The 12,148-nt window shown below is 42.1% G+C and overlaps 1 protein-coding gene across 6 annotated transcripts in view; it reads right to left on the reverse strand.

The window, feature by feature from the left end:
• Positions 1-1,519: 1,519 nt before the first annotated feature.
• The window catches only part of cbfa2t3 (CBFA2/RUNX1 partner transcriptional co-repressor 3), a 41,361-nt gene continuing 30,732 nt past the window's right edge, over positions 1,520-12,148 (reverse strand). For 3 of the 6 annotated variants that reach the window (XM_059536995.1, XM_059537000.1, XM_059536999.1), the window contains 8 exons: positions 10,144-10,325; positions 8,567-8,847; positions 8,151-8,236; positions 6,922-7,150; positions 5,530-5,598; positions 4,836-4,889; positions 2,471-2,661; positions 1,520-2,019 (listed from right to left, as the gene is read on the reverse strand). In XM_059536995.1, coding sequence (XP_059392978.1) covers positions 1,675-2,019; positions 2,471-2,661; positions 4,836-4,889; positions 5,530-5,598; positions 6,922-7,150; positions 8,151-8,236; positions 8,567-8,847; positions 10,144-10,325 — 1,437 coding nt within the window. In that variant the 3' untranslated portion in view covers positions 1,520-1,674. The remainder of the gene's footprint in view (positions 2,020-2,470; positions 2,662-4,835; positions 4,890-5,529; positions 5,599-6,921; positions 7,151-8,150; positions 8,237-8,566; positions 8,848-10,143; positions 10,326-12,148) is intronic. The other 3 variants (XM_059536997.1, XM_059536998.1, XM_059536996.1) reach the window with 3 other exon arrangements.

Genomic DNA, 12,148 nt, shown 5'->3' on the forward strand with positions numbered 1-12,148 from the left:
AGGTTCCATTCAGTAGCTGAATTCTCTTTTCATATTGCACCTCTTGTTCTCTCACTGTCTTACAATGCGAGCAATATAAAATATTCTACATGAGGATTCTCATCATCAATATTGATACAACAAATCGAACAATAGGTACAACACAGCTTCTCTCCCATTAGAGTGTCTTTTTCTGTCCAATGTTCGGCTGAAACCTAAAAGAAGACAAAGAAAGAACACGTTCCTCGTTCTGAGTACGCACACAAGCAGATATTGAAGACAGAGACATCCAGAAACAGAAAGTAATATCTACAAGCAACGTTTGATCCCTTCATGGATATCTGCTTAGAGGTTCTGTCAGGAGACAAAAGAGATGAACATTTAGAAGATGGGGGGAGGTAGAAAGAGCGAGAGAAAAGAGAATCAAGTCTACGCCAGTCTTGGGAGACTCTACAGTCTTGTCATGCTTTGGAAAACGAGGAAGAATGAAATCGTACAACAAAATGAAATGTCTCAGCATTCAGAGAGCTTTAGGAAAACCAAATGAAAATGTTTCACAAGAAAAGACTCATTCTTAGTGTACAATCCAATGAGGTTTTTGGCAGTTCCTTTGCCGTTCGTCTTTCCTTTTGAAGTCAACCTGCCTCTTTTCGTTTACTCATCTTTGCCTTCTCTTTCGTTTTCATGTCATTTCTCTTTGCGGCTGACTGGGTGACATGCTTTAAACATCCCAGGTGTGAGTCTTCATTGCCATAGCCATGGATCCGGGCTAAAGTCTGCGTTCCTCAGGATCTGAGGGAGTAGCACAGTGGGCACAGTGAAGGTTTGAGTGTCTAGTCACCATGCCACCTCTCCACAGACTGTGGAACTCTGGCCTGGCTTTACTGCTGAGGAGGTGAAGTTGTTTGCGTTTGGTTACAAGATGAGTGCTTCTTAGTAACTTTGGCAGTGTAGTAAAAAGGTTTGGATCATGTTCTTTGTTTTTTAAATTTTTTTTTATTAAAATTCATTTGGGTTCACGTCAGTACAGAGAGGTGAGTCTGGTGTAGATTTTCTTGGCTCGCTAGCAAGGTAGTTAACAGGTTTTATTCTTCTCATTAATCATCTTCATGATTTCTTTTGGATTTTTGTTTTGTTTTAATTAAAGCCAAAAAATTGAAATGCAGTGTGTCATGTTGTGAGAAGGTAGCTCTGTGGTGGAAGATTTTCAGAGTGCTCTTGTCCATTTTTGACATCCCGCAGTGACTCTGTCGGTCATTTTAGAGGAATCCATCTGTATATTTAGTCCTACCTGGGTCAAGACATGTTCAGAGTATGGTGCCACCACAATTTACACAGAGCACACCTCACTTAAAGGGTGTAGGTAACTGAGGCCATGCCTTAAATTGTCTTATACATGAATAAAACATGTAATGTGTAAGTATTTGTGTTTTCCTGGCTTTCTCAGTGGCATCCAGTATAACAGACCCTGCTCATGTTGCATTAAACACAGTACATCCTTTTGAGAAGGAATCTTAGCCTTGATAGGGTTTTTTTTGGAGAAAAGATCTTAATGTAGATGTGAAAGCCAGGTTGCTGTAGTTCATTTTGAGAGGAAGTTAAGTATGGTGGAGGTTCCTCTGCTTGTTTTGGATGAAGGATGCTGTAGCAGCAGTAGATGTGGCTGAGCATGGGTTAAGATTTGGGGTTCTTCAGTCAGCGGGATGAGGAATCCATCAGGGCGGGTGTTGCTGGAGTGGTTGAGCGAGAAACGCTGCTGGAGCTCGCTTCCTTGGGACTGCCACTGCTGCTGGTTTGCCCTACCAGGGACAAGGGGCCTGGAGGGGTGCTCTCGGAGTGTGTGGGGGGCACACTTGATGAGGAGGAGATGGAGGTGGTAGATGGTGTCCCGAGTGGCATGCTGCTACTCCCGGGCAGGCCCTGGCCACATACGTGATGGTGCTTCTCCCAGTCCTTGTGCTGACAGAAAGAGCCACAGTAGCGCGCAGTGTTGCATCCGCTGCAAGTCTCGCTAGCCTTGCGACCACAGTTCCAGCAGCTCTGTAGGAGGGAGATGAACAAGGACTGTTTTATGATTGCCTTACAAACAAATATCAATCTCCATGCAATGATATAGAATGCACTTGAAAACAGAGTACAGTATCTTATAAGACTAATTGTGTTTAATGTTGCATGTTTATACTTGGGTATGTTTCCAAGTGTCAATAGTACTACTTAATTTCCTTTGAGGAAGCAAGTGTCTCTATTGCCTCCCCTGAGCCCATTTAGTTTTAACAGACCCCATGTCTTGTCTGTGAGCAACAGTAGTATGTAAACTATACAGTTTATGTGTAAAATACCTAGATGACCTGCTGCCTTTGCCAAAATGGGCAGTGAACAACCAGAGAACATCGTCTTTAGTGTGACGAATGAATTGAAGCAATATCCAATAGTAGGCAGTATGTAGTATACTAGTAATCTATTCTGAACATTGGCTACATGTGGTACTTACTTCACTGGAGTCCTCCTGTTGGTTAATGACAGTCAGCGCATCCTCAGAGGCCTGTCTCTTAGCCTCGGCCAGAGCTCTCTCCATCTTGGAGCGCTCAGCAGAGATCATCTCATGAGCTTTCCTCTCAGCATCCGACACCGCCTTCTGCAGCTCTGACATGGCCTGTCTCTTCACTTCATTTACTGCCTCCTCTGGAAATGAGGAAGGAATATCAAGAGAAAAAAAAAGACATTATCCCCATAGACCACTGCTGTTCCTTTCAACATCCTTTATTGAGGCACTCAAAGCTTTCAGCTTGTTTCATCTCTCCAAACAGATGTACATCATCCAAGATTTAAAACATTCTGTCAGAAAAATAAGCTATTAATAATTGATCCGAACAACAGTGGTTACAATTATTTCTAGTGTTGGTAGGCAGTATACATCTTGAAAGGTCATTCACAAGCTTGCCTATTTACCTAGCAATACATTATTAAATATTCCATATTTATCTAAGTGGATAAATGGCTGACTAAATGCACAACTTCATTACTAATGCTGGATCGTTTCATATAGAAGAAGGAAAACCGGGATGAGTAGTTGCAAACCTTGTTCTACCATTGTTCTACCAAATGCCATTGTTTGAGAGTAAATGTTTGTGTGTGCGCATATTACATAGGCCTATGTGTGTTTTCAGGACACGCAGGTGTGAATGTGTATGGGTGTTGTCTAAAATAGAAATCTAACACCTGACTCATTAGCACCTGAACATTAGGGTTCCCTGTACTCCATTGTTTTTCCTTGGCCTTTTAAAATTTGAGCATTTAACATAAGCTCTAAAACCTAGTGAGCTGGGTGACCTGAACCACATTTTAGGGCATCAGAGTAACATTTCCGATGTGAAGGCTGTCCCAAACAATAGATGCATGCTGTCTGAAAAGATCTGGCCAAAATCTAATGCAGCACTGCTGACAAGCAGAACAATTGATTAAAATGGTTGGCATTTGAATGATTGTACATACATTTGTATTGCATTCGCTATGGAAAATAACCATTGTATTTAAATAACCCACGCTGTTAGCTTAGCAACACCAAATACCAAATTTACTGATTCTCATGCGCCTCACATAAGTAGTTGCATATGCGGAGTCTTTTAAAACAGTCACTTTTAAAGTTACATTTATGTTCGAAATGCTGTCTACTGTTTTGTGGGGTAATGGTTTAGAAAGTATGTGGGTGATTTCAGAATCTGAAAGGATATGATATGCTTGGTGAATGCATGTGTATTGCTGCAGGGGGTACACACGCACACACACACAAACATTCTTATTGCAGATTTTTCATATGTCTGGGCTCTACACTCTTTGCCCCATAGTGTGTTTACTCTAGAAAGCTGGTTGTGAGGAACCCGGTCATAAATATCTGTCATAACACACCCTCCATTCAATTCTCCATAGAGTTCTGCCTCAGGCTACTGACTGACTGAGTGTATGTGTGTGTGTGTGTTTTCATCTACATCACTACTGTCTCAGCTGGAAAGCTAGTTAGTATTCAGTTTGTTCTCTCCGCACCTCCCACACACATCTCCTCATTTTTTTTCATCCTGTCTCTGCCTTCATTCTTCACTCCTTAGCTTTTTTCTTCATCTTTTAGGTTCTCGCCAATTTTTCTGTATCTTTGAAAACACTAGACTGCTTAATCAGAATTGGAACATGCACCACTAAAATTAGTTAGCAAATTGTATTAATTTTTATTAAGGAGACTTGGGAGCAGATGCTAGAGCAATTGGCACATAATGGAAAACATGGGGTGGCAATATTAACATTTTAATTCCACAGGGATATGACAGTATTTTTGATATATATATTTTTATATATAAGACAGGCCTCACCAAAGGCAGAAGGACATGAAAATCTAGACACCCACAGGTAAGAAAATTCAGTTTGACACTCCTTTAATATGTCAATTATTTCCCAGAGACTGCAATGAATTATCAGTTTCTAAAAACATTTAAAACAGATCCTAGTAGTCTCACTTTCAGTAGCTAATCTCAGTTTTCGGTTTACCTCTGGAAGTTTCAGAAGAGACCTGTCAATGCTTTAAAATATGGTTTACACTCCACCAGAAAACCTCAATATGATTTCAAACATTTTTCATCAATACTTCAAAGTCTGATTTGTTTGAGCTATTCTGTGCACCTTAATTTAATAGTTCTGCACTCTTAATACAAGTCAATATCTGTCTCATTTGTTTGCATTAGGTATTTTAGGAGAAACACCTGCAAATTATTATTTGTTTGCCATAACTAGAAATATTATACAAGGCCATCTATGCAATAAAATAAAAAAAGAGAAGGTTGGTTTGTAATGCGGGTGCTGTTACTCACCCTGCTTGTTCTGAAGTTGCTTTAATGCTGGCGAGAGCGGGATACTTGTAGCACCTGCATGAAAAACAACTGTAGTTAAAAATGCTTTTGTTACAGTGAAAATGCAGCCAAGTTTTGCAGACACCAGCAGCATCATTCCAGCATTTTAAATGAGTAATGGCATATTGATTTTAATCAGCTGTAATGTTACTAGTGTGGGTCACAGTTAATAAGTGCCCTTTGATCCCTGACTTTTGGGCGAGTGACACCACCTGTGCTCTGGTTGACCCCATCAGTATTGTATGTGACCTACATGGCACAGAGGGCAAGCAGGCTTATGTACAGCCCCCTAAACATTTTACTATATATCTAACTACAGTAATTAAACTGACTCTAGTGAAAAAGAACAATCCAGCCGTGCTTTTCTCTCACTTCACTTTCTTTCTTTGGGCAGGGTCAGGTTTATTGGCCCTACCTGTGCTGCTCTGCTGTTGACTGCGGCAGGTTACTGCATTCTCACTGCAGCTTTAACTGCAGTTGTCTTTCATGGTCGTGACAGATGGAGAGCTCTTAACAATAACGGCATTCAACGGCCTTTCCCGCTCCTGGCCTTGCATAACTATGGCTGTGAGGCCCTGCAGGCCAGTGTGCATATGTCTGTGTGCCCGTGTGAAAGTAGGTGAAAGTAGACAATGCACTCTCCAAATGCACTTACCAGCCTTCCGCCAGATCTCCTCGGGTAGGTAGCCTGACGGGGGCCGGTGTAGGAAGTCTCTGTGGATTTCTGTAAAAGAACATGAAAAAAGCGACTTGAATTCACCTGGATGAGAGAAAAGCATTGTATATTCCTTCAGACATGGAAAAAACTAAACAATATATAGTGCAACTTTGAAATCATGACATGCTTTTGGAGGGTGGCAACCATATCCTTACCAGATGTGACGCAAAAATTGTATTAGTCCTAAGTACTGCAATCATAAATTTTGACAGTTTACTTGGCTTGTTGTTTTATTTTTCTGTTTTATCACACTGGGTAGCCCCTCCCACAATGGTATTTTATTGGTGCAAAATCTTCTTAAACATTGAATACGTTGTGTCTGGCAGTGTCATGCATTATTTTTGCTTTCAATGACAACAAAAATTACTTGTTATGCTTGGTTAGGACAGTGTTTCCTAACACTATTCCCAGGAACATATAGTACTGCACACTTTGGATGTCTCACTTACATGACAACTAATTCAAATCATAGATCACTGTACTAATGACTTGTTGAGTGGAATCACATGTGCATGTGAGGACATGGTGTGACAGACAAGAATTAGCTGCCCCATGCCTTAGCAGTGGCTATAGACTAGAAATGGTTGGTGCGAAGATAAACTGTAAAGTAAAGTAAGGTTAGTGGGCTAAATGTGGGATCACATGCTAACTATGAGAAGACTACAATGCCAGCTGTTCTGACTCACAAGTCTGTAAGTAGGTTTACATATTTAAAAGATTTGCCATTGATGATTCAAACACGAGTTTTGAGCAGAACAGAGTAGCGCTTGTTGTTTGTCGTTTCTCCTATCACAAATGCAACGCAACGCATAAAAAGACAGTATAAATCATTATAGTCTGTAATTATGTCCCCACTGGATGCAACAAATGGCTCGTTTGTAATGGGTTTTATTGTTTCTGTCTTGTCGCGCCAGTGTTCTGACCGGGACATGCATCACAGTATGGAAAGGGGCGTAACAATTCTGTCACGCACTTGAGGCATTCTGCCAATCACAATGCACTGGACAGCTGGCCAATCAGAGCACACCACACTTTTCAGACCGATAAACTTTGCAAAAAATGGCACGTTTCAGGAAGGCGGGGCATAGAGGAGAAACAATAATGTACATTATGTGGAAAATAATGTGTTTTTTTAACCTTAAACTGTATAAACACAGTTCATTACACCAAATACACAAAATAATGTTCTTTACCCCTTTAAATCACATTAAACTGAGTGGTGTTTTGGCTGATGGAAACTACTTAGACGAGGTGGTCGCTAAGAATGTGTGAGACATGCTGCGTGCCGAGCATCTGCGCCTGCAGTTGCATCTGCAGCGGTTCATGTACCTAGCGGTTGTGTGTCGCTGCTGTTAGGAGTGTTGGAGGAGGAAGAGTTGTGGTGGGGAGGAAGAGGAGGAGGCCGCTGGGTGGAGCTCCCACCTTTTTTCATATCCTCCACATCGCTATAGCGACGGATCCAGTGGTTCATCTCCTCACGGTCCGCCTCCTGGCAGCGCCGCAGCACGGTGAGGGAACGCCGCGTCTTCTCCACCATATCCATGATACAGTTCAGCAACTATAGAGGGATAGAAAGGAATGGGAAGTTGTAGAAGATAATGTTATGAACCAACTTTAGACCAGTTACATCCTAAAGTCCACAATAACATTTCCACATTGGACCTTCTTTGGCCGTTACTAATAAAAAAACATGCTATATTTTATTTGAATGGCTGATGCATTAGTGAGCAGCACAAGTATAAGATATTTGAATGCTTTTTGTGAGTGTGTGTGTGTAATCCAGTGGTGCAGTGAGCGGTTGAGTGGTTAAGCAACAATAGCCTTGCAACAGCTGTGCTGCCAGTGGGAGAAGCCAAAACAATTCTTTCTTCCCCCATGCTTCTACAGCCTTCTCTCACTCTTGTCCTCTTTCCTCCCATCTTCCCCAACCACCCACCTCCCCTCAATAAGATCTCCCCTCATCCATTTGATGCCATTCTTCACTCTCTGAGTATGCTGTTGGCTGTATTTATTTCAGATTTGGATACAGTCCAGAATAAGCCTGATTTCACAGACTGCAAGCCTTGTCTCAGCTGCTCTCTCCAGTGGGAACGTCGTCCACTGGGTTCCTCACTCCATCTGTGGCCTTTTTATTCAATATGTGTCTGAGTGTAAGTCTGTATAGAGGCAATGGTGAGGTGAAAAAAAAAGCATAACAAAGGCCTTGCTATCATTCAGAAAAGGTCTGAGCTAATTCATCTACTATCAGGTGTCCATCGAATATTCGTCACAGCTTATGTCTGTCAACATCCACTCCACTATGGTGCTCTTCTGTTTTGTCTTTCACACCTTTTCTCTCCTGTACCACTTCCTTATGTCCATTAGTTGACCTTGTTTTTGACTTGATGCACCATCTTATTGTCAGGTTGTTAGATCACCTTGGACCAGCAACCAAAACTAATTCTAACCACATTAATCTGAAACTTGTTTTTCTCTCATCAGAGTTAGCAACTATTATGCTCTCTGCTTTATGTAAGAAAGATAATAAAAAGAAAAACAAAGCATCTGGTAACACATACGTTATCGAGGTGCTTCCATTCCTCAGCCCACTCGCGGTCTGTCAGCCGATGATCAATCACTTCCTCTTGACGTGCTCCATGCACGGCTGGAACACAAGTACAGCACTAAATTAGCATATGCACCATTACAATGGAGAAATCATGTCTATGTATGTGCAATTATACAATGCTTTGCACTCCTACCATTACTTCTGCAGTTGGAAATATTTCTCAAATTCAAAAGTCTAAACCATAAACTCTGTCAGGATTAGCCATATTTAAATTTGTTGTAAAATGGCATGTATATATGTACACCTGTGACTGTGTATAATTGAATTCTTGTTTAAAGCAACACCACTTAACTATGGTAAAGTCACTGTAAACATGACCCCAAGTAGTTTATTGGTTTATTTTACTATAGACTACACCACTCTGACCTGTTTGCCGGTGACGATCCCGGACGTCCCTGTGCTCTGCGTGTCTGTAAGCGTCTCTGTAGTGGTGGGCAAGTGCCATGTCTTCCAAACGGTAGTGCTGTGGGGCAGGAGGGTTAGGATGTGGAAGTCCATTGGGTGGGTGCGTTGGTAGGCCGTTGGGGGGAGGGTGAGCAGGTAAACCACTGCTTGGACTGAAGCGCTGACTGGGGCTCACTGTACATGGACGTTTGGCCAGGTGCTCTGGGTGCAAGCCATCCCTGTCCACTGCACTCTCTTTGGTCCTGTTATAAAGATTGTAGAAATGCTGTAGAAATGACATTTTCAAGAGGAAAGAGGGCTATTGATAGTTTTGCATTCTTTCATTCTAAACCATCCCACCTCCCTCTTTCTCTCTGCCCCTCCACTCATGTGTCCAAATGTTGAGGCCAGCTGTGAGCCATATGTGGACTCTAGCCTTAATATACCAAGAAACAGAGTTAAATCCCAACCCCTTAATCTTCCCCGTTCTCACCCGTTTCTCTCTCTCTCTCCTGAGCTGCTGTACTGTGAGAGCTGCTCCCTTTGGCAGATGTTCAGTGACACTGGCGTTTTGGAGCCATCTGGCTGGCCTGTGCTGCAGTGTTGATAATAATCTGTTTAGCTGAGTGCAGCAGCCATGCATTCAGAGCTAAAGCTCCTCTTGCTTCTGCGAGCATGAAATATATGTGTGTGCGAGGACTGTGCAAGCTTGTTTTCTTGCACTTGAGAGTAGAGTGCAATTGGCTTGGACATCTGAATCTGGCTGCATGTATGACACCCCATCATGCCCACCTCCACAACCAACCTAAAACTTCCAACCTTTTGCAGAATTTCTGCAGTTGTGGTCAGATATCCCACAAATCAAAGCAACAGCTGGGGCTCTCGCCATGATATGGTAAGCCTAGGCTTCAGAGATGGAGGTGTATGGATTACAGTAGGGGATTGCCCATTCCTCTACCCCCACCCCTCTCTTTTTCTCTGCCTCTCTCTCTCTATTCATCCCTCCTCCCGGATCAGTTCAAGCAGGGGTTCAGCAAGATCACCATCTGGACACATCACTGACATATGGACAGCTACTGGGGAACTAACAGGAGACAGTGCGGATAAGAGAGTAGGATACAAACAAAATTTTGGTGCTTTAAATCCCACAATTAATTTTTTGGTTGTTTAGAGTTTTAAATGTCTCGCCAATGTATGGAGTCTGTTGGTATGCATATGCTTTTGTATGATGTTAGAGCATCTCAGTCTGTTTCTGCTCCACAGGCAACTGGCAGCACCTGGCAGACATGCCACACACATTTCCACCTTCTCTTTACACTCCTCATGGTCTTCTTCTGTGTGGCCTAATCTTCCCACACCCTCCACTCATTACATTGAGTGTGTGTGCATTTCGAAGCTAGACAGGAAGAAGCATGCCCAGGGCAATGTCGTATTGACATTTACCATAGCTGTCTAAATTTTTGCCTTTTGCTTGACTTTGTAGATATTTATGACTTAAGGTATTTGTTATGAAAATTGTACACAGAAAGACAAGTTTGTGTGTGTTAAAGTGTGTATACCTGTCCGGGGTACGTCTCTTGCCATGCTCATTGAGTTCCAGCATGATCTCGGAGGAGTCCAGGGGAGAGCTGGCGTTGGCATCCAACAGCAGTTGTTCGTGCTGGGCCAGATACTGGGCTGGAGTCTGCTTAGCCATCCGAGCACAGTGAAGCAGCTCCCTCTGCAGGAGGGGCAAGTTAGCCTATCAGACAGAAAGATAAAATGTGGTTGAGAAAGGAAAGCATTTATTTTCATAAAGACGAACACAAATCTCCAGGATCGGTTATACTGGTTTGGTGCCACTGGGCCCAGGCCCGGTTCTACGGGGATGCTAGAGGGTACTAAGCACCCTCAAATAAAACGTGTTTTGCACCGTTTAGCAATAGCCAATCACAGACATATCTGCTGATTCCTTGTACTCAACAGACAATCAAAGGCATTTAAGTTTTTACAGGTGTTGTGTTCAGAATGAATCATCTAATTATAACAAAGTTTAGTAGGTGCAATGTAAATAGTAGATTCATTGTGCAGTGTAGAGAACTCCATTGGTTATAACAAAACTTTGTGAGAGTGCGATGAACTAAGCTTTTTAGTGATAAACAGAGCAATCTTTGTGCACTAGCAATGGATGGTACTAAATCCTTTAGATAGCCTATATTAAGGTTAAAGTACCCTCACTAATTTAAAAAGCACCCTCAGCGATTTGATTCTGAAGTGGACCACTAGCAAAATCTGGTAAGTGAAGCTGGTTGACCAGTTCTTTCTGATCAAGCCTAGTTAAGATAGTTAAAAAGTCTATTGGTGATACAGGCTGGTCTATGATGTTTAGTTCTCATTTGAGGTATTTAGTCTAGCTTATGGTTTGTGATTGACATTATTAGTGAATGCTGACCAGAATGGCTTTCTGCATAAGCTGATGGTTAATAAAGTATGTCTTGATGGTTATGCAAGTTAATATTCCTGGGGGCAACCATTGGATTATGCTAGTCAGTGCTGGTTAATCTAGTCAACTATAATGTGTTTTTCTGAAGTTGGTTAACCAAATAAGTCTTGCCGTTTAGGTTAGTTCGTCCAACCTAAGTTGGTACATCAGCATCTCAAGCTGACCAGTATTTAAAAACGCATCATATTCTGATGGCCAGTTATGTTAACAGTGTTTTTGTTAAGAGAGAGAGAAAGAAAGAGGATGAGATAAAACAGACACTTTTTCTGGCCCACCATGTGTTTGTGTCTTGCTGAGTTCTGCAGGAGAACTGTGCGGCCTCTCTCTCTCTCTCACCCTTGCTTTCTTGTTGTCTTTTTCTCTCTGGCTGTCAGTATAACACTACACAGCTGGCTGATGATACAGATGTGTAACATCAACACTCTGCAGGCCTTTGACAGCAGCCTGTGAGCAATGTGCTGGGTGCCATGTACCACAGTGCTCTGCTTTGAATAAAATACTCACACTATGAGATATGTCTTGTGTAGTCTATATCTCACTAACATGCATACACGGATAGTGGAAGATGAGGGGTGGGGGGCCTCCAAGGCAACTTTCCACACCAAACATTTTCTAGTTCCGTTCTGTGGTCAATGGATACATTATCTCTCTACAACCAATTATTGGGAATATCTGTATGTTGAAATTTGAGTTTTATGTTTGTGAATATGTTTTTGAACTGTTGAACTGTCTCTAAGTTTCCCTATATTTTGTGCTGGTCAGGGGAGTGTGGCATCTGACTTGAGGCCTCTTCAGTACTAGAACATTCTTTCAGCACCCAACTTGGGACTGACAGTTTAAGTCTGTGTTATCACTATATGCATTGCAGTAGTAAAGCATGTGAATGGGTTGGATGTTTACCAGACACAGAGATGACATGTGTATGTCTGTGTATTCACATGTGTGATTGGGGTGGGGTGGGGTGATTCAGGGAGTCATAACACATCATACTTTTTGTCACTAAATCTTTTGCAATCAAGTATGCAATCAACATAGTGATTTCCAATTGATTTAATTTCACATTAGGATTATGTATTTGTGTG

This window comes from Carassius carassius, chromosome 3 (assembly GCF_963082965.1).
Source record: "Carassius carassius chromosome 3, fCarCar2.1, whole genome shotgun sequence".
In the NCBI taxonomy this organism is placed as follows: Eukaryota; Metazoa; Chordata; class Actinopteri; order Cypriniformes; family Cyprinidae; genus Carassius; species Carassius carassius.